The sequence below is a fragment of the Arvicanthis niloticus genome, unplaced genomic scaffold (genome assembly GCF_011762505.2).
Source record: "Arvicanthis niloticus isolate mArvNil1 unplaced genomic scaffold, mArvNil1.pat.X pat_scaffold_477_arrow_ctg1, whole genome shotgun sequence".
Lineage (NCBI taxonomy): Eukaryota > Metazoa > Chordata > Mammalia > Rodentia > Muridae > Arvicanthis > Arvicanthis niloticus.
The window spans coordinates 33,637-61,601 of NW_023046111.1; the positions used below are offsets into that span (position 1 = coordinate 33,637).

General features: G+C 52.1%; 1 protein-coding gene across 1 annotated transcript in view; it reads right to left on the bottom strand.

The window, feature by feature from the left end:
* Positions 1-7,665: 7,665 nt before the first annotated feature.
* Positions 7,666-27,965, bottom strand: part of LOC117702116 (histone-lysine N-methyltransferase PRDM16-like) — a gene marked incomplete at its 5' end in the record, with an annotated part of 30,390 nt that continues 10,090 nt past the window's right edge. The window contains 8 exon segments of the mRNA XM_076706378.1: positions 7,666-11,233; positions 12,567-12,741; positions 13,557-13,787; positions 18,151-18,325; positions 18,615-18,784; positions 24,082-24,159; positions 24,699-24,868; positions 27,232-27,316. Coding sequence (XP_076562493.1) covers positions 11,099-11,233; positions 12,567-12,741; positions 13,557-13,787; positions 18,151-18,325; positions 18,615-18,784; positions 24,082-24,159; positions 24,699-24,868; positions 27,232-27,316 — 1,219 coding nt within the window.

The following is a 27,965-nucleotide window of genomic DNA, read 5'->3' on the forward strand; positions in this document are numbered from 1 at the left end:
AGCAGGCCCCTGACAACCTAGCATAAACCTTGTAGTCACACTAGAACCTTTGTGAATTCTGGTGCTGGCCTAGACTCATTTCTTATAGCAGGACTGGGTGGTACACACTGTTCCTGGGGGCAGGGTCTAGACCCTGTTTGTGTGCAATGAATCCTCCATTGAAGATGTTCAGTTTTCCACAGACACACGGTTACAATGTGTAACCACAGTTCTGAAGTAAAACATACTGGTTATCTTGGGCATTCCTTTCTGCCTCCTTGCAGTCCAGACCTCCCACCCATGGTGAATATTCACATACTGCCTGTTTCAGAGGGTCAGCTGAATGGCATTGCCCCTCTTCTTCAACTCAGCATCACGGGTGAGAGTCAGCCACACTGTGGTGACTCACACCTTGCTCCATTGCCCTGGAGAAGAGGAAACTGCAAATCATACCAACAGTGAGATAGCTTTGTATGCTGCCAAATGGCCCAAATCAGAGCACTGACAAAACCAAGTGCTGGTGAAGGTATGGGTCAGTAGAGACTCCCATGCTACAGATGAAAGCCAATCTGTGCAGCCATGATGGGAAACATCCACCCACTGTTTGATCTAGCAGTAGTGACCCTCATTAATAACCCAAGGGTATTGGAAACATAAACCCCTGTTCTCAGGTGTTTATGTTATCATTATTTATAATTGCCCAAACGGGAAGTAGCCAAGGTGTCCTTCAACAGGTGGGAGGCTGAGTAAACTGGTATATCCCAGTGTGGAATTTCATTCAGTGCCCAAAAGATACGCATTGTCAATCTATGAGAAAATACCATGAATCTCAAGTGCATGCTGCTAAGTACAAGAGGCCAGGCTGCTTGGCTGCACACTGTGTGAACGGCACACTGTGATGATCTGAAATGGTGGAATTATAGAGAAAATGAAAAGACCAGTTTCTCCAGAGATTATGGAGAGGAATTGCTATCGGGTTCCCGGAAAGTATGGCCCTGAAACAGTTGTCGGAGTCCACAGGCTTTCGTTAGCAACAGAACCCTACAGTAGGTACAGGTGACATCGTGGCAGTGTTTGTCCATGTTTGTAACAAACTAGTCACTGATAGGTCTTAGGTCCATCCTAGGGATGGTTCAGGGAGCCTTGGTATAAGCTAAATCTCTCTTATTTTGGGGCAACTTTGTTGTGAACCTAAAATGGTTTTAAAAATATTAAGTCTAGGGGCTGGAGAGATGGCTCAGTGTTTGAGAGTACTTGTTCTTGCAGAGGACCTAAGTTCAGTTCATAGCACTACAGAGCTTTGTAGTCGTGCACACACAGCACACTACACTGCAAAGCCTGAGGTCATGCACACACAGCACACTGTACTGCAAAGCCTGAGGTCATGCACACACAGCACACTGCACTGCAGAGCCTGGGGTCATGCACACACAGAACACTACACTGCAGAGTCTGGGATCATGCACACACACAGCACACTGCACTGCAGAGCCTAGGGTCATGCACACACAGCACTCTGCACTGCAGAGCCTGGGGTCATGCACACACAGCACTCTGCACTGCAGAGTCTGGGATCATGCACACACACAGCACACTGCACTGCAGAGCCTGGGGTCATGCACACACAGAACACTACACTGCAGAGTCTGGGATCATGCACACACACAGCACACTGCACTGCAGAGCCTAGGGTCATGCACACACAGAACACTACACTGCAAAGCCTGAGGTCATGCACACACAGCACTCTGCACTGCAGAGCCTGGGGTCATGCACACACAGCACTCTGCACTGCAGAGTCTGGGATCATGCACACACACAGCACACTGCACTGCAGAGTCTGGGGTCATGCACACACAGCACACTGCACTGCAGAGCCTACAGTCATGCACACACACACAGCACACTGCACTGCAGAGTCTGGGGTCATGCACACACAGCACACTGCACTGCAGAGCCTGAGGTCATGCACACATAGCACACTGCACTGCAGATCCTAGGGTCATGCACACATAGTAAAGTGCACTGCAGAGCCTAGGGTCATGCACACACAGCACACTTCACTGCAAAGCCTGAGGTCATGCACACACAGCACACTGCACTGCAGAGCCTAGGGTCTTATGCACATACAGCACACTGCACTGAAGAGACTAGGGTCTTATGCACACACAGCACACTGCACTGCAGAGTCTGGGGTCATGCACACACAGCACACTGCACTGCAGAGTCTGGGGTCATGCACACACAGCACACTGCACTGCAGAGACTGGGGTCATGCACACACAGCACACTGCACTGTAGAGACTGAGGTCATGCACACAGCACACTGCACTGCAGAGCGTTGGGGTCATGCACACACAGCACACTGCACTGCAGAGCTTTGGGGTCATGCACACAGCACACTGCACTGCAGAGCCTGGGGTCATGCACACACAGCACACTGCACTGCAGAGCCTAGGGTCATGCACACACAGCACACTGCACTGCAGAGCCTGGGGTCATGCACACACAGCACACTGCACTGCAGAGCTTTGGGGTCATGCACACAGCACACTGCACTGCAGAGCTTTGGGGTCATGCACACAGCACACTGCACTGCAGAGCTTTGGGGTCATGCACACACAGCACACTGCACTGCAGAGTCTGGGGTCATGCACACACAGCACACTGCACTGCAGAGCCTGGGGTCATGCACACACAGAGCACGCTGCACTGCAGAGCTTTGGGGTCATGCACACACAGCACACTGCACTGCAGAGCCTGGGGTCATGCACACACAGAGCACGCTGCACTGCAGAGCTTTGGGGTCATGCACACAGCACACTGCACTGCAGAGCTTTGGGGTCATGCACACAGCACACTGCACTGCAGAGTCTGGGGTCATGCACACAGCACACTGCACTGCAGAGTCTGGGGTCATGCACACACAGCACACTGCACTGCAGAGCTTTGGGGTCATGCACACACAGCACACTGCACTGCAGAGTCTGGGGTCATGCACACACAGTATACTACATTGCAGAGCTTTGGGTGAAGAATTCACATTGTAAAGCCTGGTCCCTGATACCACTCTGCCACCTCTCTGTCTTTCTATAACCGCCTGGTTTCCTGAGGTGGGGGTTATGAATATAGGAACTACAAAACCCACTTAGGCTTTACTCCCTTCACCAGGTCATGGGGGCTCCAGCCCTTCTGCAGAGCCATTGACCCCACCTTGGGTTTGTGAGATCTGGTTCCAGCCCCCTCTCCCAACACTTTCTCCTCCACCCTTTGCCTCTGGAGTAGGTGGAGCTGGGAATGGCCTTGTCCAGCTTGGCAGGGAGATATGAGGTTTTTCCCCGTAGGGCTGCAGTCTAGGCTCATGGCTGGGGACCCCTCATGTCTTAGAGCCCCTTGGATAACCTACACAGCAGACCATTGTTTTCTCAACTGCAGAAAGATACAGCCCTGGCCCTGGCTATTGTACCCCGAAGCGTGACACAGTTTTTGCAGGAAAACTTTTGCTGCATGAGAAATAAGGTTTGGGGCTCCCTAAAGTAGCTTCCCTGCAAATGACAGCAGTTCCTTGGCCCAGAGGGAAGCTGAAGGGGAATGAAAAGCCCCTCTCTTCCCAGAAAACAGATTCTTCTTTGACACATTTTTTTTCCTCCTCTTAATACCCCATCCCCCCTTTCCAAAATGGGGCCTTTTTCCTCAGTCTTTTATGTGGGGACTGGGCTGTGAGAGGACAAAGCCCACTTGTCAGCGATCTTCTGTCAGCCCATGTTCCCGTTCCCTCTGGGGTTCTCTCAACAATACAGCCATTATCGGCCCCTCTCAGATTCCACTGAGTTTTCCTCTCTCTCCAGGGCTAATGAGGAGCAAGGCTGCCAGGTTGGACTAAATGGGACAGTTTTCACTCCACTGGAGCCCCAGTGTGGTGAGCTCTGGGAAGCACCATTATGGGGGATCTGTGGGTCACTGTCATGCCATTTGGGAGAAGCACTTTTGGGGGTGTGGCCTTCAGTTAGCTTTGAGATTCACACTGAACGGAAATGTACTGCCCAAGAGCATTTCAAGCCACCCTGGGCTTCAGAATCTTGGGCAAGCTCCAAGCTGACCAGCCAGGGTTAAGATCTCACTGGCAGTTCGTCAATCATGGTAGAAGGAAACAACCTGAAACAGTTAACACCACCCATGCCCACTGCACTCCACTCGATGGTGTTAAGAAAATATAAGGGCTCGGCACCCCAGATTTGGGTCGGGGATCTTACGCCATTTCTTTTCTGGCCGCTTCAAGGAACTGCTGATTAGGAAACTCTAGTGATGTATACCAGAGGTTGTCCTGGTCCCTGGGAGAGATTTTGGGAATTCCAGAAGTCCCAGAATCACTGTTTAGGAATGGTTCAAAGAGCAAACCATTCACTCCTCCACCCATCCACCCACCCATCCACTTATCCACCCATCCATCTACCCACCCACACACCCATCCATCCACCCATCTACCCAACCATACACCCATCCATCCACCCATCCATCCACCCATCCATCTACACACTCACCCATCTATCCACCCATCTACCCACCCATCCATCCACCCATCCATCTACCCACCCACCTATCATCTATCCACCCACCCATCTATCCACCCATCCATCTACCCACCCACCCACCCATCCATCTACCCACCCACCCATCCACCCATCCACCCACCCATCCATCTACCCACCCACCCATACACCCATCCACCCACCCATCCATCTACCCACCTACCCATACACCCATCCATCCACCCATCCATCTACCCACTCACCCATCTATCCACCCATCCATCTACCCACCCACCCACCCATCTATCTACCTATCCATCTACCCACCCATCCCACCCATCTACCCACCCATCCCACCCATCTACCCACCTATCCATCTACCCACCCATCCCACCCATCTACCCACCCACCACCCATCCACCCACCCATCCATCCATCTACCCACCCACCCACCCATCAATCCACCCATCCACTTATCTACCCATTCATCCATCCATCCACCCATCCATCCATCCACCCTCTACTGCCCCATCTATTCCATTCCTGCATCCACCATCTATTGATTTACCCCCTGCCATCATTCACTCCTCCACCCACTCATCCACTGGTGCAGTGGCCTTTCTCTGTCTGTATCCAGGCTGCTGTAGGCACCGAGAGCTGTATGGAGGACCCACTTTCAGAACAGAGGATGCTATGAGTCAGGAGGTCCTCTGTGTCTTGGGGCCCAATCACCTGCAAGTACTTCTAAGCTTAGATTAGATTCTAGATACCTGTCTTGTGTACAACAGTGTATTAGTGTAACACCTGAGGAAGGACTGTGATCTGGTGAGTTAGGGTGGGAGGCCCATGTGCCCCATCACTCCAGTCTGATGGAAGAGGAAAAGCCAAAGGCAAGGCCAGTGGCTGGAGTGAGGGCTGAGGCAGCTGGATATACAAGGTAAGAGAAAGGACACAAAAGGCAGAATGGCGGGAGGTCAAAGGGCAGCTCCATGTGTCATGCATGTTAAAGGTCAATTTCATTAGCTCAGGGCACTCAAAACAGGGTCTTTTTATTAAGCAACATTTATGTTTGTACACGTATAAGTGTGTGCATGCCGTGGCATATGTGTGGAGTTTAGAGGAACACTTGAGGTAGTCAATTCTCTCCTGCTATCCCGAGGATCCCCAGGGATCAAACTCGGGCAGTTTGGCTTCGTGGCAAGCAACCTTTGCCTCTGAGCTTTCTCAGGAGCCCTAAGCAAGTTCTCTTAAAAGGTCACCCTGGGTAGCTGCTAGAAGGCAGGCCTGCAACCTCAGTTCTGCATCGAAAGCATTGACTGCTTGGCACTGCTGCTCCAAACCTGCCAGACTTGCTTTGGAAGAAAAGAAAAAAGAGAAGGGGGCAAGAAGGAAGTAGCAAGGAAAAGCCAAGAGCCAGGGAGAAAACCAGAGCCCTTGGGCAGAGATGGACGGCGGCAGGCGTGACTGTTAACCAGAGATGTGAGCTAGGCCCTGCCTTCTGAGGTGCAGAGGGAGCAGGAGTGTGGAGCGTGGACCACAGCCGGCCAGACTTGGGGCAGCGGCACTCAGACCTTTGGCACTTAGCTTTTTAGGTTTATCCATCCCAAGGCTTCTCCACCAGAGCAGAATCAAGTTGGGGATCAGACAGTGGAGGAGGTGGGCTGCGGGCAGATATCCCTGGGCCTCCGTAAGAGAGGCATTCTGGGTGAGATCAGACAGGCCCCTGCAGGAAGCTGAGGCTGCCTCCTAGCAGGCCCAGGGGCTTTACTCAACCCATGCATCTGCTGGGGCAGCGCCAGGCCCGGCTGGGTACAATACAAAGCAAGTAAGCATTGACAGCATAACACCGGCTGCACTATGTCTAAGCTTGGGGGTTCACACTCCTCCTATCCTCCTCCAGAGGCCGGGGTTCCCCTTAATGAAGCTTGCAGGCACCGAGATTTAGAAAAACACACAGATTTATTGCATATCAATCTCATGTATAAATTCATTGTAGCATCGGAAAGATTACATTTGGTATGCAGTCAGTCCTATTCTACAGCATTGACCTCAAAGCCAGGCCCCCCCCCGGCTTTTACCTCACAGAAACCTCTACACAAGAATATTTGTCTTTTGCCATAAGCCTCAGAATGAGATCTGCGGAGAAAAAAAATCACGTTTGACTGTTCTCAAGCCGAGTCTTCCCAAGTGATGATTCTCCCAGGCGATCTCCATAGTCACCAGGAACTGCGGTCCATTTTTTTTTTTTTTTTTTTTTTTTTTTGGTTGGGATTTTGGGCCCCCTGGCCCTGACTTAGACCTAATCACATATTCAATAAGTGCATCTACGGGATTTTCCTCATCGTAAGAGGTTCACAAACAGACACAATAATGACCGATAAACACTAGCCATGCACAGCTTATCAACACAACAGTAATTTACAAGGAAGGGGCAGGGCAGACACCAGCCCCCTCCCCAATGGTTTTTAATTTTTTTTTTAACATTATATGGAAACCAGACATTTACATTTGATTCCTTTCTCAACACTATATAGTCCTAAAAGGAAAAAAAAAAAAAACCAAACAAACCACCAACAACAAAAAAACAGAAACAGAAACAAACTGAATCGGATCTGAGGATCTGAATGTAACAATGGCAACACTCATACGGGTTGAAGATTCTCGAGGGTGTCAGGGATATATATATATATGTATATATTTATATTTATATACTATTGGTTCAAAGTACACACACACACACACACACACACACACACACACACACACACACATGCTTTAAGTTATGTATTCTGACACCAGGGCCCCGCTTCCTCCACACTGAAAAGAGTAGCTGAGCTTTGGGGGGCACTGAGGAAACCCCCAACTTCCCCAGTTGCAAGGGAATCTATCGATCGCACATCTAGAGATTCAAGCTGCCTCCCTCGACTCAACCTTTCCCCTCCTAGAAGTGACATGTGAATTGGTGACAGACAGACAATGGCTGGAACAGTAGGGGAAGTGACCTTGTCTGGGGAGAATTCAAGAATGTCTTGTCACAGTATCGCTCAGGGCTAGGGACAGTCTTCATGGCTTTCAATACCCGGCTGATCTCCGCAGATAGGAGTGTCCTAGTGTCCACCCACAGGAGGGAACACTGTCCTGTCCCAGGCCTCCCACCCTCCTGTCCCTGCAACAGCATGGGAGACCTTCTCTTCCCTACCTTGAACAGCACAGTGAACAGCTCAGTAGGTCTCAGTCACTTGGGCAGGGACAGGGACCATGATCCAGTGCTTTGAGCTTCGCGTCTAAAACACGTGATATGTATTTAAGCAAGTGTTTGTCACAAACACTCACTGGGGAGGCGGATGAAGCAGAGGAAGCCAAGAGCTCTGAGTCTGGACTGGGAGGCAGGGGGTTAGATCAATCTGGGTCTAGGCAGATCACCTGCTCTTCTGGCCGTGGAGAGTAAGACCCCACAGGCTGAGCAGGTTTGGCCACGTTGTGCTCTCCCGTTATTGAGACTTACACCCTAGGTTTGCACAGGGTCTTACTCATGCAGGATCCACCTTCCCTCAGGACAGTGAAGCCCTGTGTTTCCTACCTGATTCTAGGTGTGGCAGCAATGACAGGGCCTAAGTGTGGCCTTGCCCCGGGCTGGAGGGAATGCAAGCTAGGAGGCCTCCTTATGAATTTCCATTTGAGGAGGCAAGTGCAAACAACGTATCATTGGGAAACAACTGTGGTTGGAGACCTGCCCCGGCTTTCTGTACTGCCTGGCCAACAGGCAAGAAAGCCATTTTGGCTTGGTTCTCCAGTGGCCAAGGCCTTTGAACTCAACCTGATCCAGCTTCCTGACCCTGAGAGGGTCTCCTGTACCTGATGCTTGCTTGAACCAGTTGGGCACTGTTAAGACTGCAGAGATGCCAGGTGGGCAAAGCTCACTGGTTTGGGGGCAAGGCAGAAAGTCAGGAACTCAGTGCAGAGAATCAAGTACTGTCTTTGTCGGGGGTGGGGTGGGGGGTGATGGCAAGCAAGGACAGAGTCCTTCAAATTCCAAGTGCTGGGCCCAAGGGGATGACTGTCCACGAGAACCTGAGGTTGGAATCATCACTTCACAGGGAGGCAAAGCATATGCCTCAGCACAGCTGGGACTTGGGTTAGGGTTGGGAGTGCCAGAGGATGAGAAGGGAGCCTTCAGCTGCTGTCAAAAAGGTCCACAGAGGTCCCCATTCAGATAGACTCCCCATACTGGAGAAAGAGTCACATCGCAGAAAAAAAGGCACACACCTTGCTCTTTCTGAGAAGAAAGCATATAATTTGGGGTTTACAAAAGCAGGGCATGTGTATCTGAGGTTGGACTTACACAGGGATCCCACCTAGCTCCCGCCTACAGCAAACTCGAATTGTTAAGCTGAGGCGCAGCCCGCCGTGGAGAGGATGTCAGGAACTCACGAGAAACATAAGCAGTTAGGCCTACAAATCCTTACCACAGGACCACGGCAGGTTCCTCTGCAGTGTCCCTGCCGCCTCGGGCTGTCCAGTTAGCACACGTGAGTGTGCTTCTGAGCACGGCACAGGACTATTCTGTCACTGAGATTCACCGCAACCTGCAGGGGAATGGTGTCTTCAGGGATATCCTTGTCACAGATCTCAGCATAGCCTGGACCACTTAGCATCAGCAAAGATGACTGTCTTTGCTCCAGAACAGCCCCAGTGAGTATAAAACATCTGTGCTTGGATGTTCAAGTTGCTCCCAGAGGGGATCACGGACAGAACCAAGGCTTGACACGCATGCACTGTGCTTGCCGACGCCGACACAATCTCTCATGGTTTTAAATGACAAACCAGGCGGTTTCTGTCCCCTCTTACCTTGTTGGGATACTTTTCTCCCCTCCTTCCAAACAATAAAATAAATAGAACACTTGTCTTCTTAAAATGTAACTGAAACTCAAATTTAACAAAATTATATGATTGTCTGGTAAGTGGGCAGCGGTGACCACGGAACTCCTGGAGGGAGGGACGCAGGGGTATTTGGCACATTAACAACCGCCCCACTCCCTGGGTACCGATCACACAGCACGCAATCTTATCACACGGTTTTGGTCCTTCACTACGTACTTATATTAACATCATTTCTTCAGAATAAGTTGTCCAATGCCAAAAATACTGTTAAGGAAGAAATAAAATAAGGAAAGAAATTAATTAGAAAAAAATTACAAGTTATATACAGATTAAGGTAAATTCTATCAGGGAAAGAAATTATTTGAAATTGGCCCCTATGGGATAATTTAAAGCCCATCCAAGCAGAGAAGTAGACACGTCCTTGACCATCCCAAGGGAGTGAGGCATCCGGTCCTGGGGTCTGTACTGTCTCTGTTCTTTGCTGTGGCAGGCCCCCTGGATCTTCCTCCTGTTCCTGACCTCACCTCACCAGGAACCCACACAAAGGGCAGGAGTGGCGGCTGCGTGGTTGATCTGGAGTCTTAGGCACGAGTAGTGCTTGGTGTCCTGGTGGGGGAGTAGGTGGGCAGGCCTCCCACACTCAGTGGCCATGGGGAGGGCATCAGACTGCCAGGGTTAGGGAGGGTAGAAGGCTGGAGGCCTCGATATGGCCCAGAGCCCGGCCTTCAGAAGAGCAGCAGTCAAGGCCAGCACTGGAGCTGCTGAAATGGAAAAGACCCTTAGGTGTCCAGCATGGAAGACCTGAGCCACTGGCTCCCGACTTCCCCATACAATTGGGGGGGGTCTTGGGTAGGACCTGTGGATTCCTCTGAAGACCACATAGGGCAAGGCAACCTCTCTGTCCTGGCCTCCGCAAACCTGCAGCCAGGCACCATGTCCAAGACTTCTTGTGTCAGCATCTTATTTAACTGAGCGGCTTCATGCCCCTTATCCTGTGTCGGGCACACTGGCATCACCTTGGCTTGTACAAACAGGTTGGAGACAGAAAAAAAAATTCTCCATTATCTACATTATAAAGGGCACACCTGAGTCGTGCTCGATGTCCCCGGCAGGTATGGGTTTGCCAATATGCTGAAATTCCAAAGCAATGCAAAATTACTTTTAAAAAACATTTTGCAAGTCATTTTTTTTTGATTTTTAAAAAATACTATTTTTTAAAAACCCACATGCTTAAATAGACTCTATAGTCAGTAAGATTACCAAAAGGGTTAATCATGTGATTCTCATTATAAAAATCATTTGAAAGGTCTCTCTCCACAGCACTTGTACTCGTCTTTCTGATCTTCTCTCCCATACCACGCAGTTGCCCAGATGCGGCCAACCGGCTCCCGATGGGATGGAAACCCCACCCTTGCCCATGAGTTTTCTGATCCACAGCTCCTGTGAGCAGCTCCTGGGTGGCCGTGCACTGCACCCACTTCAGATCACGTCCTTGAGGCCAGTTCTGAGAGGTGACGAAGGTCAGCGGCTACTCCAGGGACCTTCGGGGTTTGAGTTTCACTGAAGAAGCTGGACTTGAGCCATGGCGGCTGGGGTCGGAAGCAGAGTCGAGGCAAAGTGAAGGTGTCAGGGGCTGCTCCCTGGCCCCTTCTCCATCTCCCGCAGCTGGTACCCTGGCTTTGGACTCTGGCCCTGGGGCCTCCAGGACCTCAGAGGTGATTGATGGGGTTAAAGGCTCCGGACTCTGACGAGGGTCCTGTGATGTTCAACCAAGCATCCAGTGAGCTCTGGGAGGGGGCGTGGAGAGGGGTGTCTTCAGAGAGGGACAGCATCATTGCATATGCCTGGGGGGGGGGGGGAGGACAGCACACACAGGACAGGTGAGGGGCATCCCAGATAGGTAGGTCTGAGCCTTGCCTCACCAGCTGTCCCCAGCCTGGCCAGCTCCGCCCCCCTACCCTCACCCCCAACCCTTTCCAGTCTAGATAGAAAAAAGGAAACAAGAGCACTAGAGAGGCCCAGACTCCACATGAGAGCAGAGGGGACCTCTCCTGCCCAGAGTGACACCAGGACATACCCTAATCCCTCTAGGGGCCTCTGTGCCCACGGGGATCTCTTGACCTCTTGGGGTGCTCCCCAGCAATTGCATCTCCACCTCCTCCCCCACCCTTAGTTTCTCTGCCTAGTGAATGGCAAAAACTAATGAAAAGATGTCTACTTATGGGGGCATTCTGAAGATTGGCAGGAGTTACTCCTAATTCTGTGCTAGCAAGACTGCTTTTGTCTAGTGGGCAGGAGGCCTGGGGGACTCTGAATGACTGTGGTGGGCTACTTTTTTGGAGCGGAGTGGGTAGTGTCTCTGAGCAGTTGCAATGATAAGGTAACTTGCTGTGTTTGCCAGCCTCTGACAATCATGGGGGGGGGCATCTTCCTGCCTCAGGCTCAGGGCAGGAGGTGTCAGGGCTGAGAGCTGTGTAGAGCGTAGTCTGTGACTTACAGGTGGGCACTGGGGATGCCCAATATGGATCCCCTACACCTTTGAGCAAACACTGGACAGAATTAGTTAGAGACGAAGACAGACATGCAGACGAATTGGGGTGAAAATCCTGGGTGGGTGCTGGGAAGTCTGGAATCGGAGCCAAGCCCCTTTAGATGTCCCAACTACGGGGTCTGGAGTCCTGCAGCCACTGTTCCTGAGACATGACACAGAAAGCGCTGTCCAGGACAAGCCTGCACCCTCAAGGGACCTGTGTTAGCTCCAGCTTAGAAGCCAGGGCTGCCTGATAGAGACTTTCCCTCAAACAGGCAGGGTAGTCTGAGTCATCCTGGCTCAGACCTAGCAGCTGGAGGGAACAGAACCTGATGAAGGTGTTCTTCACTGGGGATGGGACGGGAAGACCAGGAAAGCAGTCCTCATTCTTGATTCGAGAGCTAGCTCACGCTTATCTGTGTTTAAAGCCCCATTTGCTCTGCCAGGCTGCTGGAGGCTCACAGCTATGGGCTGTCTCTTGAGACAATGAAGCGGGAATGGGGAACTGCGGATCTGAATGCTCTCCAGCCACGGGACAGCTATAGCCAGAGTGCTCTGGTATCCTATGATGAGGAGGCATGGTGGCTGCCTGCTGTCTAAGCCAATCGGAAATGGGAGGAGGGACGAGGGCTCTGCTGGGTACCTACCTGGTTCTTAGCCTGCCTGTACAGGGTTTGTTTTAAAACCTCAGAATCTAAGGTAGAATTAAGCACATCTTTAACTTCAAATGCTTCCTCAGCTCCTCTGCGGAGATCCAGCCCCTTCCCAAAGGTCGGCGTCGGCTCCAAAGCTAACAGGCCGCCTCCTCGCTCCTCAACACACCTGCGCCAAGGACCAGGGAGAGGGGGCCTGGGGTCAGCTCTTGGCCACTGGTGGCATCTCTCTGGTGCTTCATGGCTGGTCCCCGTGCCTGCATGCATGCCACGGGGTCTCCACGAGCCACATGCACAAGGAGACAGACACACCGACAACACAGACACCTAGATGGGAAGCCACGCAGACGCAGGAAAGCAGACAGGCAGAGATCAGGAAGGATGAATGCGTGCAAATGTCACGGGCAGCAGGCAATCTGGTCTTAGGGATAAAGGGTTCAGAAGGAGGCTTCCGTTTTCTGAGGCTTTGGGCAGCTTTGGAAGGGTCCTGGCTGCCCTACCCACCCCCAGGACCAGGGAGCTGGGGAAGAAATGCTGGCTCCAGAGAGCCAGCCCAGGGCATCTCCAATGCTGGGAGAATTAACCACTGCTGAAAGTAACTGGTAAACAGTTAGGACATAGAGAAGTAGCTCTGGCCTGCCCAACTTCTAAAATCATGGGTGCTGGGCCATGGCCCCACCAGAGGCTAGACCCTGCTGCTCCAGTGGATGTGAACAGCCGTGCAGCAGAACCAGACTCCCAAGTCAGGGTCAGCAGCGGACACCCTTTCCTTCCTTTTCCCCACACCAAGCTTCCGGACACCCTACAGGGAGTAGAGACCCAGGGTCCTGAACTCTGGCTAGCACCTCCTGAGTCCTAGTGCCATTGTGGCAGTGGCATCTGTTGGGCAGAGGTGAGACCAGGTTGGAGAGGTGGCTCCTGAATGGTCACCTTGTACTCAGGTCCCCCCACCCTGGCCATCCCCTGGCATGTGGCCACGCCCACCTTCGGGAATGGTCAAAGCCCATGGTCAGGCTGGGCTCCTCATCCTCGTCATCTTCATAGACTCCTTGGGGCTCAGGTGTGGGGGACACTGTGTCCTCCTGTGACTTCCCGGCTAAGCTGTCATCGTCCTCTTCCTCCAGCTCCTCCTCTTCCTCCTCCTCCACATCTTCTGGCTTTGCACTGGCCGAGCCTGAACACGGTGGGTTACTGTCCAGGTCTTGGAGCTCAGGCCTGTAATGGCAGGTGAAGAGACTGGTCATGTTCAGGGGCCTTCCTTCTTACTGAAGGCAGCTCTCCCTGTTTGCCTTCCCGGCTCTTCAAAACGAGTTGGCATCTGTGTTTACTAAAAGAGAAGGTTACAGGCCCAAAGGCAGCTTTCCACTCAGTCCCCGAGGAGTGAGAGCTATAGAGAAAGTAGGAAAATCTAGAAGAGATGGAGGCATCCTGAGGGAGAGATGGGTTTCGGGGTAGGGTTCCTGAGGGGTGGTCTCCAGAGGAGAGGTCCCGTATCAGTGCTGGGGTTGGATGCTACTACACACAGGTGCCCTTAGGACACTGGTGTGAGAAAGTGTCTAGGTCCCATCCTGCCCAGGACTCTGTGATACCCATCCGAGCTTGCCCCTCCCAGACAGCTGCAAGGATCTAAGGTTGCAGGACCTGGGGAGCGAGGGCTGGGCTTAGGCTGCTGCTGCTAGCAGGACACACTGCCAGGATGGGCTGGCATCAGGGAATGTTGGTCCGGGCTTGCAGCCCAGGCTCAAATTCAACAGCTCCTCGGGTCTCTGCAGCCTTGGCAGATGTCTGACATTCTTTTAATGTCTTTGAGTCTTTCTCAGTCCTTGATCCTTTGTCCTCAGGGTTTGTCTGTCTCTCTCTCTCTCTCTCTCTCTCTCTCTCTCTCTCTCTCACACACACACACACACACACACACACACACACAAACACACTGTGTCTATGAGTGTAATCACATGCATATACATTGAGGTCAAAGGTCAACCACCCGTGTCCTCCTCAGTCACTATCCACGATGAGGGTTTCACACTAGCCTGGGCTCACTTATTTAGCTACTAGACTGGGTGACAAACAAGCTCCAGGGATATCTGACTTGCATCACCAGCACTGGGCATGTGGTGTATATGTTATATTATGTTTATTCTTTTTTTTTTAAAAAAATAAAAATAAAAAATAAAATAAACCTTTTTTAAAAAAAGGTTTATTTGTGGTGCGCGGGTTCGAGTCCCACTGTCCCTTGTCTTGTGGGAAAAAAAAAAAAAGGTTTATTTGTTTTATATATGTGAGTACACTGTCGCTGTCTTTGGACACACCAGAAGAGAGCAGTGGATCCCATTACAGATGGTTGTGAGCCTCCATGTGGTTGCTGGGAATTGAACTTGGGACCTCTGGAAGAGCAGCCAGTGCTCTTAACTGCTGAGTCATCTTTCCAACCCCATTTTTTTTTTTTTTTTTTTTTTTTTTTTTTTTTTTTTTTTGGTAACATGAATTTTGAGGTTTGAACTCAGACCCCCATGCTTGAAAAACAAACACTCTACCAACTGAGCCATGCATTCAAGACTCTGGGCAAGATTTTTTTAAAAAAAGATTTTATCTTTTTATATGTTTATATGTAGATGTGTGGATGCCCACAGATCCCAAAAGAGAGTGTTGAATCGGATGGAGTTATGGGTGATTGTGAGCTGCCTGGTGTGGGTTTTCGAAAGCAAACTCAGTCCTCTGCAAGATCAGCTGGAGTCCTAACCATGAGCTCTCTATATAGGCCTTGGGAAAGACTTCTGTGCATTGGTTCCTTCCCAACGAGAGTGAACACAACCAGTTTGGTTCATGTTCAAGTCAAACACCATAACCTGTGTGCCAGTGACCGTGATATCCTGGCAGGGTCCACTCCAGCAATGGACGCAGCAAAAGACAACCATTTCTTGGATAGCCCCCAGTTCTTCTCTGGCCTTCATTCTACTCAGCTCTGGGGACCTGACTGGCCAGTGTGGTCTTGGAGGAGAGTGGGGTCCGGTCATTTTCACTGAAGTTGGCATCTAAGTGGACTGATTTGCTGAGTGGTGTCAAGGCTGTGGTTGTGTAGGTGGGGCTGAGCTGGGGAGACTCTGTTGTAGTATCAGGATGACTCCACCCATGAAACGTCCTCCTGCCATGCCTCCAAGACAGGCAGAATCTTGACAGGTTTTGAGGCCCTCTACGTCCCTGGGTTCTAGTCACCTGTTGGGGGCCAGCCAAGACTATGTTGAATTCATCTCCTGGCACTGAAGGCTCTAGGCTAGCTGGGGCCTGGATCCCATCACCCTGTAGTGGTAGTGGGAGAGAATTCAGCTCCTACAGTTCCAAGGACAGGAAGAGAAAGTGTGAGCAGAGAACCCAGTCTGGCCCTGGGTGTCAAACTCACCAGGTAGCTGGTGTGGTAAAGCTACACCTGCTGGCTGGTCTTGGGCAGAGCTAGAAAAACTGCTGTTTGGAAGCAAAGACTATGCTCTCTTTTCTTGCATGTTCTCTCTCTGGTATGTGCTGTCCAGCAGGGACCCTGGCAGGCTGGTGTCAGCTTCAGGTAGGAAGGCAGCTTCTCTGGTGGAGACAGGAAAGCTGCCTTAGAGGCAGCTATGCTAACATGCTGACTGACATGGCTCACAGCAGCAGGAAGGGAAAGACCCAGAGTCAGAGAAGCAAAAGGCTGAGGGGTCAAGCTGCACCACAGCTGGGGGTTCTGAGGGAAGATCTGGTGTCTCCTACAGTCCTTGGTCAACATGTGACTCCACCTGTATCTCCTCGTGTGTGTGTGTGTGTGTGTGTGTGTGTGTGTGTGTGTGTGTGTGTGTTGCATGTGGAACTATCCCCACCAAAATCCAGTAGGACTTTGCTGTAACTCTGACACCTAGGGAGACTCTGTCCCAGGTTACCATCTGAGGAATGGGGTTAGATTTCACCTGTGATCCTTGGAGACACAAGTTCAGCACATGGATAATCCTTTGGGTTGTCTTGGCAGGCACTGGGTTCTCACTGATCACTAAGGGAGGGACTCAATAGAGAAAGACCCAGAGAATGTGGGTACCAGCCCCAGCTGAGTCTGCTGTTCTCCCCACCAGACTGCCAAGTAACGGCAACCTCACACACGCTCGCTCTTACAGCAGCGGTGACAAGGGGAGCCTCCCTTTGGTCCCTCAGCTCTCAGGACAAAGCTGGCTTGTCCTTGGAGATGACACTTCAACAAAATGGGCTGGGTTTGGGAGGGGTTGGCCCTGTCTTGGTCCACCTATGTTATCATCAGCGTTGAATATGAGGGAGGAGATTCAGGAGCTCTGTCAGAGCATCCATGATATGGTTAGGGTTGCGAGGATGAGGGGCAGCCTCTCCTTTTCCTTCCACAAACACCTCCTGTTCTGCTGGGCATGTGGAAGGTCCTCTGGCCTACTACCATGGCTCAGAATATGGGGGGTGTCTTGCAGTCTTCAGGGTGCCCAGGGCCCTGGAAGCCCATGAATACTGGGTCCTGTCCACCCTGGCAAGGACGAGTCTTCATGGTTCTTTAAGTGGTTCTGCTTTGGGGTCTGAGGAAGCTACCCTTTGAGCTTGTCTTGAACAACAGGGCCATGTTCTTTAGCTCTCTGAGGGGTCAGGGAAGGCCTGCTGCGGAGGCACCTTCTCACAAACAGCCTCCTCTGACAGGAAGAACATCAAACTGCTGAACAAGAGGTGGCTCTCAGACACTGCATCTAGAGGGTCAGGGCCTGGTTCCTTTCAGAACATTGTGTCTAAAGCCAGGATGTATGTCAGGGTACTTGGTGGGCTGTAGCCTGGGCCCTGATGTGCAATCAGGGACCCACAGTAAGACCACAGACTTGTGAGCAGAAACAGAGTTCAAGATATCATCACTAATCATGTGGACTGGTGTGGTCTTCAGTTTCCCCAAAGCACCAGAGACAAGAGAGGTGTAGACAGGTCCCTGAGGGAACACATCTCTGGAGAACCCTCCCTCATTCCTCAAAGTGGATGAGAGCAAGCTAGGCCTTGGTGGCACAGAGCTGTGGCTTATGATGGCTCATGCAATAAGGGCTGGATCCTGGTTCTAGGTTCTAGGGCAGTTTTGAGTCAGCAAGTCATGTCACATCTGTGATTTTCTGGTCCTCTTCAAAACTGGAGACCCTTCTTGAAGTCTCTTAGGATTTAGAGAAGGTTTCTATCTCAGTGACTTCTCTGATCAGTTTCCTTTCCTGGGATATAGAAGTATCCTTGCAGAAGGGAGAGTCCCCGTGTAAAGGACACACTGAAGTTTGGATGTGAGGTGTCAGAGAACACCTCTGTAGCCTGGCTGAATTCCTCTCTCTCTGTCTCTCTGTCTCTCTGCCTGTATCTCTGTCTGTCTCCCTCTCCCTCGGTGGAAAAGCTGCTGCAGATGTGCGTGTGGAGGTTGGTGGGGGGGGGAGAAACGGACTCTTCTTGTTTCTAGCAATAGAGCCTGGGACCTTCTCCAAATGGGACCTAGTACCATCCAGGGGTGGAGATGCATGCCTCTTGGGCAAGACCATTGGAGTAGCTGAGTCTAGACCTGCCGGTGCTGGCTTGTTTTCCTTACCGTTTGTCCATTCGAGTGGACGACTGGTTCATCTCGCTGTTGGCAATGAAGTTTCGGATCTCGGAGAAGTAGGAATCTTCCTTCTCATCTAAAAGTGCATGGTTGTCCGACTCGGAGGTGGGGGAGGAGGCGCTGGTGCCCAGGTGGTTCGTGAGCACCCCGGAGTGCTGGCTCACTGTGGATGGGCTGAGTGTCAAGGACATTCTTGGGGGCATCCAGCCCTTAGTGCCAATGTGCACTTGGAGTGATCTCAGGGAACTGTTTCTTAGAGAGTTCTTTGAGGGGTGATACTGCCCTTCCTTGCCAGGCCTCTTCCCTTGCCCCTCCTCCACCACGCCCCTCTTCTACCACACCCCCTCCTACTTCACCTCTCTTCCGCCACGCCCCTCTCCCACCTCACCTCTCTTCCGCCACGCCCCTCTCCCACTACACCCCTCCTCTGTCACGCCCCACATCCCACCAACCTGGTGCACCTTCGTGTTCGTGCTTCTTCAGGTGCCGGTCTAGGTTGGTCTGCTGCCCGAAGCAGCGGTTGCACAGGTGGCACTTGAACGGCTTCTCTTTGTTGTGGATGTTCCTCACGTGCCGCTGGAGGTTGGAGGAGATGCTGAATGACCGGTCACAGTACTTGCACCTGGAAAACAGGTGCGCCTTGCCTCAGAGGAGAGGAGATCACGTGCGGTGGGAGAGGACTTGACCTCTATCACCACAGCAGCTGTGTCCACTGTGGAGTCCCCGAAGCCACCTGACTACCCAGCTGGAGAGTTCAGCCGTGTCCTAGGGTTTTCTGTTCCTAAAGTATTCCTAACATTACAGTGGACAGAGTAAGATGCTGAGATACAGCGCGAGATGACATTCTTTATTCAGCCTCAAGAGGGCAGCCTTGAGCCACCAAGAGATGCAGAAAGCTGTTCTGGCTAGTTACCCTGAGATGGCAAAGCAGCCTTCTTCTTCTGACTGAAGATCCTGGGCCAGCTCCACCTCACTTGGGGACTCAGGGTGGCTATCTAATGCTCTTAGTAACCCTGAAGGTCAGGTGGGGGACCTGGGGTCTGTGGCCAGCTAGTAGCCATATTGGACCTGTCAAGTTACTACCAGCTCCTATGTGCTCATAGTATTGCCTGCCATGGCCCCACTAGGTTGACCAAGCACTTGGGAAACCGTTGTACCAGACAGCATGGCGCAGTTAGAAGCTGTGGGGAGTGAGCGATACTCTGCTGTGTGGCTGCCCTCCAGTTGTGGCCTCGATGGCCCTCACAGCTGAGAACAGAGGCCCACTCTCCTCCAGTTTTATAACAGGGCCCAAGCAATACCCATAGTAAAGAAACCAAACCAGAAACAAAGAACAGAGAGTGATTTAAGAAGGGACCTTCCAGGCTCCGCAGCACACGTGAGACGCCTGGGAAAGGAGCATGCTATGCATTGTGGGAGTCTGGGCTGCGGGGTGGCTGACAGGGCTTCCCTGAGGGCGTGTACACACAGACACCCCCTGCAGCAGGAATGCTAACTCCGTGGTGTTTTTCCTGCATATGTGTGTATATATGCAGTGTATGTGTACCAGTGCATGTGTGTGCTCAGGCATATAAACACGTATATGTAAAACAGCCATCAGAATGCATTTGGGTGCTTATGTGGATCTCCTGAGGCACACGACACTTGAACCGCGTTTATGTGACCGTACACTTTCATATTTGGGAAATGAGTCCTACTAGGTGACAACGCACTACACGAGATTTCCCGCGCCAGTGCCGTGAGGCAGGCTGCCTTCCTCTCTGGGGCCAGAGCCTGTGCTATCAGCCTCAGAGAGGGCAAAGATGGGGGGCTTTTTTTTCACCCACATGGATGTGTGATTGTTCTAAATACAGCAACCCTTGAATTCCTATGGACTCTACCCCACTGCAATTTGGGCTGGTGGCAGGCTCCAGAGGAGCACACTGGTCACGAGCTTTTGTCATATGGCTGTGGACGTGCCTGAGGACACCAGGGGCACAGCCAGCAGGTGCTGTGTCAAAACGGCTTGTATAGCATAGTGCTCTCCAGTACAGGAGGGGCCAGGCTCTAGATGGGCACTGGAGGTCTGTGTGGGCTTCTGCCCAAGGTATCTGACTGTGTTTCTATTCCTGTTGAGTTTAGAACCCTCAGGACTGCAGTTATTAACTTTGCCCTTGGACTCTCAGAGCCTGTGAGTCTTCTGGTCCCTGGATGCCCGTTAAAATTGAGAGAGTCTAAGGCCCTAGAGAACGGGGATGCTGCTCTGAGAGGGGCCCTTCCTTCTGCACAGGCTGTTCCTTCAGGCATGGCCACGTGTGACCTTTCAACCTTGAACTCTTGTTTTGCCCGCTTATGGTTCCCTTCTTCAGTCAAGTCCTGCAGCCTCCAGCCTTGTCTGAGGCCAGGCTCCCCCTGCTCCTTCTATGCTTTTAACTGCCTCTCCAGTCTCTTTAATCACGGCTCTGGGCCTCTATCTCAGGGAGTTCTGAGTGGCCTCTAGGGCCACTCCTTGGAAACAGTCTTTCTTCTCACAGCCGGAGACGCAACCTGACTCACATGACCACCTGCAAAATATGCCCGGATGTAAGACTGTTGGTCCTCATAGCCTGAGCAATAACAGACCTCAGACCTGCCTGCTCTGCAGCCCCCGGTGGATGCTGACATTTCAGAAGGAATTTCACCTCTCACCTGCTCTCCCCACACACCCTAAAACATAGCGACACCTTGATGGGGCCAGGCCCAGCCCTTCCTGCTTTTAGGGGGATGATTGCTCAGGAAAAGAAAACTTGATTTGTCTCTGTGGAGTAACTAAGCTGCCCACGGGACTAGGAGTTCACTCAACAGCAGATGCCATAGGTCACACCCAGCCAGCCCTGGTCTTGTCTGCCTGTCCATGGGAAGCATGTTCATATAGTTTTTTTTCTTTTTTTTTTGATTCGTCAGGAAATGCAGAGACCCTCTGCCAGCCCCCTTCCTATGCAGCAGCTCTGGCACAGACTCCTAAGCATGGAGATGCTGAGATGAGGAGGGAGGTTGGAGGGCAGAGGCTTGCATGGAGCTCTGCTTGCAGGGTGCTGAATTTAGCCTCTCCTTGTTCTAATCTAAATAAATGGCCCAAGCAGAGACGTCCACTTGAAATTTAGGGGAGCAGAGAGCCCCAGGGCTGTGAGGGAGCAGAGTTCGCCCAGCAGCTGGGCTCCGCACTGTGAATAAGCTGACAGGCGGCTAGGGAAATTTACAGCTGCACGGCATAAAGCAACACACCATTGTGCTTGCAGAGAGGAGAGGGCACAGGCAGCCTAGCAGAGAGCCTTGCTGGGACCATGCCTGTGGCCGTTCCAGAGGAGTGAGGGATGCACAGGGCGAGAGAGGGTGAAACCAGGCCTCTCAGACCCTGGGCTGAGCAGCATCTTGAGATACAGGAGGGCCACAGCCAACCACCACTGCGCCATCATTTTAGGACAGATAAGGAAAGAAGAGAATTTAAGATGTTCTAAGAATAAAAACGACCACGGAGGAGTCTTGCAGGAGCCACCGCTGGACACCAAGTCGGCTTTCTTAATACAAAACACAGAGCAGAAGCTGGGGAGCAGACGGGAGGTGTGTGTCCACAAAGCAGGAGTCACAGGCCTGAGCAGGAGCTCCAGGTTGGTCCTGGAAGGCCGGCATGATGCAGGCTACACCCAGCAGCCAGAAGAACCTCTACATCAAAGTTGGAAGGAGGTGTCCCGGGGCTACAGCCCTTTCATTTTCAATTCTTAATTTTTCAATTTAAAAATCTTAACTAAAAATTTTTATGTGTGTGTGTGCATGCATGCATGCATATGTGCATGTGTGTATGCATTCCTGTGCTATGTGCCCGTGTGTGCGTGATGCTACGTAGGCATGGATGTGCACATTTGTGTGGAGGCCAGAGGCTGACAGAGTGTCTTCCATTATTGCTTTTTTTCTCCTTTGTTTTTGATGGTCTCTCATTGGGCCCAGAGTACAGCGATTTGGCTAGACAAACTAGCCAGAGAGTTCCAGGGATCCTCCTGTCTCAGCTGACCTGGCACTGGAATCCCAGGGACATAAGGCCTTGCTCAGCTTTTATGTGGGTGTGGGGATGTGAGTGCAGGTTTCATGTTTGCAAGGCCGTCTTCCCCAGCTGTAGCTGGTCAGGTCTTTCTGCCTCTGCAATCTAAGTTCTGTAAAACTCACGTGCTGGAGTTTTAGGACTTAAGAGTGTCTTTAGGTAGGTTTTTTCCAACTCCAGGTGAAGACGTCAAAGCCAGGAGAAGTTGCATGCTAAGGACTGTTCCCTGTCTAGAATGTGTAGGAAAAGCAGAGGCTGCCCCGTGTCAGGACACAGGGACATGTGGGAAACTGAAACTTCCAACGGCTTCCTGATAACTCAAGGTAACTTAACCCTCTTCATCTGTCTTTTGGAGGGTCCCAGCCTCTGCAGGGTACATACATCCTCTTGTGCACACACATGAGCATGTGACACTAAGGTGGGCAGCATACCTAGGTAGGGATCAAGCATCCTTGCCAGGCCCTGTGCAGTGGATTCCTAGATTGGGCTATACATTCTCCAGTTCCAACTTAAACTCTTTCCAGTTATCAAAGAAAGACTAAGCAAAGTCCCTTCCAGGATCAAGAGGCATGCTGCACGCTTTAAACCCCATGGCGAAGGCCTGCCTCGAGCCAGATAAAGCCAGGATTTGCAACACAAACTTGCAAAGCAATTATTGTTACCAAAGTCGAAACTCTCAGATTGGAGGGAGCAAAAGAAATCAATGATAATTAAATTCTTCTATAAACACGGCCCCTACCCTCTGGGGGCTCTTAGCGCGACACGCTGTCCAGGAGTCGGCTCTCATTACAGAAAAAAACACAGGGCTCGTTTCTGGGCGAGGACCAGACCAAATAAATCTTTCTGTTGCTTGCCTTTGTTAAGTTGTAAGTCACTATTTTCGGAGAGCAGACAAGGGGGGCTGCATGTCAGGGACGGCAGGGGAGCATGGGACACAGAACCAGAAAGAACAGTCATTTGCTAGGGCAGATGTGGGCTGGTGGCCACCAGGGATGCTCTGGGTACCCAAGTGGGGCTAGGGGATCACACCACGCACACAGCCACGTGGGGTCCCTGCCACAGGGAGGGGCACACAGATGAGTCTTCAGGGCTTTATCGTCACGTGGCTACTTCCTGGTGGCACAAGTATGCGTGGGCACAGTAAGGGCGTCTAATGTCATCCGTCTAAAAGCAAGCCAGACTCTTTCTTTCCCAAAGACCTAGCCAGCCAGACACACCCCAGAATGTGTTGCTAAACTGGTCCTGGCAGAGAAGTAGCCATTTCCCTGTTTGTCGCAGGGTGACAATTGCCTAAGTTCGGTTTCAAAAGGCCTACTCCCTGACGGGGAGCACGGGGCAAGAAAAGGCGTCCTCCTCAGACCTTCTTGTGCAAAAACAAAAGCTCAAGGACAAAGAGGACAAGGACCCTGGGCCAGAAGAATAGGCAGAAGAGGCCGTTGGTGCCAACCCTCGAAGAATTTCAGGACATGTGTAGCCCCTATGTTTTTGATGAAGGGATAGTAAGATCCCCTGGGAGGCTGCTCCATGCCACTCAATGACATCCCAAGAGACTGTGTAGGTGACTCTTTACTTGGCAACACATGTATAGTCTCCCACTCAGGGCTACCGTAGGGAATCAAGGACACCCCATATTTGTTCCGAGCTCATACTTGGGGACAAGGTGGCTAATGGTCATCATGACACAGACAGGATTGGATGGGGGCTGGTTAGCTAAGGTTCTCCCAGAAACCTGTGGCGACTCCAGCTTCAAGTCAAATCCTTCCCTGACTTTGATTGCCTGTCCTGGTTGATTCTTTGGCTACAGGAGACAGGCCCGGAAGCTAGTAAGGGAAAGCCCTGTGATACCAACACAAAGTGGTTCCTACCTGTATGGCTGCTCCCCGGTGTGTGTCCTCAGATGTCTTGTGAGATTCGCAGATCTGGGGAAGATCTTGCCACAGTACCTGGGGCAGAAGGAAGAGAGGTAGGAGAGGTGTTAGGGTGGTCCACACTGTCCCTTTCCAGATTTCTGTTCATCCGGAGCTCAGCTCAAAGGCCTCGCCAGCATCCTTACCATCTCCTCGTTGCCCTGAGCCCAGATATCTCGCAAAGCACAGAGCAGAGGGGCCGGTATCATGACCTCTGTCTGGGGGCCATAGTGGTTGAGATCAGCAAGGCAGCCTAGGAGCAAGTCCTCCCGACACCGTGAGCAACGGCTGCAGCACTGGGCTCACAATCCTTCCTAGTACTGTGGCTGATACTGAGCAGCCGTTCTCTGGTCTCTGAACTCCGCTAAGCTTCATGTTGGGCCCAGATAACACAGCATAAGAAGCCTACCCAGATCACGCATGCGCAAGTGGAGCCTCAGGCAGCGCGCCTGTACGCTCACCCTGCTTCAGCACGACTGCAGCTCTGGGCTTTTCTAGAAGCAGGTTCACAGCCACAGGTGTGTGGGGTCCCCTTCCCACTCCCCCCGCTCCCCAAGGGTCCCTCGGTGCTTCACCTGCACGTGTATCTCTCCTTGCCCTTCCTGAGGATGGGATCCGAGAGCGTTGGGGGTGGGGAGCGGAAGTTGAAGGGGTGGTGAGGCAGGGGCTGCAGGGAGCTGCCTGAGTCGGCCTTCATGGCTGCAAAGCTCTCCAGCTTCTCCGTCATGGTTTCTATGGCTGACATCTGCAGGCGAGCGCGGAGAGGGAGAGATCGATGATTCAGCATAATTGCCGTCTGTCTTCAGAGAGCGCGCACCCGGGGTCCTCGTGTCTATTACCAATAGCCCTCAGATAGCCATTGGAAATAGAGCAACAGCTTACTCTGCCCTTGTCCTTCTTAGAACTGAGGCTATAATCTAGGGTCATCTGGAGGGGTCCTTTCAGTCTAGTCGGCAGAATTTGGTTAAAACTCCAAGCCATGCAGGCTCCATTGACACGGCAACCTTTGGTGACAGACACAGTGACCTTGAAGCTGTACCTCTCCTGCCTGTGCCAAGGCCACCATGGGAGGCTCTCTTTGCTAAATGTCTATCCTGGAAGGCAGCTTTCATATGGCAGACCACAGAGATGGGGACAGGCGAGGGAAGAAAAGGAAGAGGGGGTGGGGTAGTACCGTGAAGACATAGAGGGAACCGGTTCAGCCACTCAGAGTGCTGTGAGTGTTGGGAGAAACTGGGCCTCCGTGAAGACCCCACCGCCCTCACTAGTGGGACATGGGTGGATGAGGACACAAGGTATCACCTCCCGATTCAGGCTCCTCGTTCATGGCCAGCTGCCTCTGGGGAGTGTTTACTACTTAGTGCTAGCCCTCCCCCCAACACACACAAGACTCTTGTTCACTGACGTCAGAATCTGGGACCCAGCTGCCCATGGCTGAACAAAGGCGGCATGCCACGTGACTGTAATCCTTCCGCATGGCTCCAGTCACTCAGCCCTTTGGCACCTTGCTGGGATGCCCAAAGCATCGTTGTGGGCTGTTTGCTGGGCACCGACAACAGGGAAGAGAGGGCTTTGTACTACTGCTACTTGGAAGCCTCAGAATACTGTGGCGGAGACATTTGGTATCTGGGGAAACAGTGGTATGGTCATAACAGAAACCCACAGAAAGCGGCTAATGGGTGGATACTATGTCCAGCCACCATGGTGGGGCCTCCCCTTGGCCACTGGGAAGCTCTGCGCAGGCTGCAGAGATGCAGGCTTTGCCCTGATACTGGAAGACAGACATATGACCCTCATCAAAACACACCACACACACTTTCTGCAACGATGCTTACTGGTGAGCAGATAAAGCTGCCTTGCTCTTTTAGGTGACTACCCAGCCTCTCTAGAGTCTTTTCCAACGCCTGAAAGGTAGGTCCTCAGGGTGACACTGAGACCCTTGACCATAGGTCTTAATTATAGCCTGTGGACACAGTAATAATGCCTGTTTTGTGGAAACCTTTGCATGGTTACCAGGCTCTTTCTGTCTGAGTGACATAAACAGCCTAGCTAGTGTCAGGCGACCATAAGTCACCTCCTTCTGCGTCTTCATCCTGATCCTGGGACACAAGGGCAGGCAGAGGAGGTAGGCCCATGGGAGCAGTAGGCAGAAGGGACAATGGGCAGCTGGCCCCCCACAGGCCTCTCTTCCTCAGGCTGGGTGGGTCCTGCCTACTCTGCCCCATCAGACATTCCCGTGAGCTCCTAGTACAAACACAAACACCGGATGCGCCTGGCTGCCTTGTCGGCTTTTTCCAGCCGGCCCTGGGAAAATTGGGGGAAGCTATTAACCAAACTCTGAGGCCCAATGGAACAATGGGAGGCTCTAAGTTTAGCTGTGAACTCAGCCAGGGTGCAGGTTTCACAGACTGGGGCTTACCCAAGGCGGGAAGCTCAGAGAAGAACAATGCCCCATGCATGATTTTTGGCCTGAGGATTCGCTCTTGGTGAGGGAGGCTATGACCTGCAGCTCATAGGAGGTGGGGGGCAGACCTCACGCAGTGAGGACAGGGGTCCAGGACACTTGGAGGACTTTGCCTTGAGTTGTGAGACCCCCTCCTCCCCCGGGGAGGCACGTGGCCTGGAGGCACAGGCAGGGACATTAGCAGGCTGGAGGGGCCTATACCTGGCTTGCAGACTGCTAGGCTTTTCCTTTGTGTCCCTAGGAGGGTTCCTTCCTCCTCAGTCTCCTTGCTGACTCTTCCCACAAAGACCCCCTCTCTGGTCCTTTCACTGAAGCATGCTAAGGTATGGTACTGCAGGGATACTAGCCCCAACATCTGTTTCCTTGTGTCCAAGACTCTGCTTCTCTTGGCGCCTGCACCGGTAGTACATCCCTTCCTAGGGCCTGGAGCCCTCGCAAACGTGGGGTTCCTTTGGGCAAGAGGCCCCTAGATCCAGATACTTCTTTACAAGAACAACCCTTCCTTATGTGCTCCAGGTCCACAATGGCCTGTGGGAATCTCAGAAAGTCCCCTCTGTCTCTTGGGAATGGAAGCCTAAGGCCCAGAGCCTGTTCACATGGCATCTCTGAGTACTTCCATCTCAGAGGCCCTTGGTGGTTGTTACCTGGGGGTGGAACAGTAGTGGGGATGGTCGCAGGTACTTCTCTTTCAGGACTCCCACAGGGTCTGCCACCTTCCGCTTTTCTACCCTGCTGGACGGCAACACAGAGGGTTACATACCCCACGGAGCTTCTCAGCACCACACCCTTGCTGGATAGACTGTCAGACTACTGTGGAGGCAGCAACAGGGCTACCCAGCTAACTCCTACCTGCACTTCAGTGGGCCTCTCAGCTAGTAGGGCAGGCTTACCCACTTACCCAGACTCTCCAGCTCCTCAACTGCCTCTTTACTCAGTGGTCTCTCCACACACCCCACTTCCCCTCAAACAATTACCACCTCCTGTATTTGCTGGAACGTTTTGTGCTGGAGTCTAGAATGCTCTTTGAAGGCTCTGTGTGTACCAGCCTCCTACCCACTGGCTTGCACACCTGTATGGTGGGCACTTCCTTCAAGGTCTCCAATGTACCCACAAGTCACTCCGCGTCCCTCCAGGGCTCCTTGTCCAAGCCCCAAACACCCTGTCCCTGCCGGAAACTGGCGGAGTACACTTTTCCTATTTTGCTGACAAATGCGAGTGATGGATTTCTGACCCCAGGGAAGTTACCAGAGACTCACTACAGCAGCCAGACAGGCTGTACCTGAAAACCTTCAGTGGCTGCTGGGGATCTTCCTCAAGTGTCAGCCACAACTTGCTAAACAAATCTCCGCGGTCAGTGCAGGTGGTAGCCTGGTCCTCT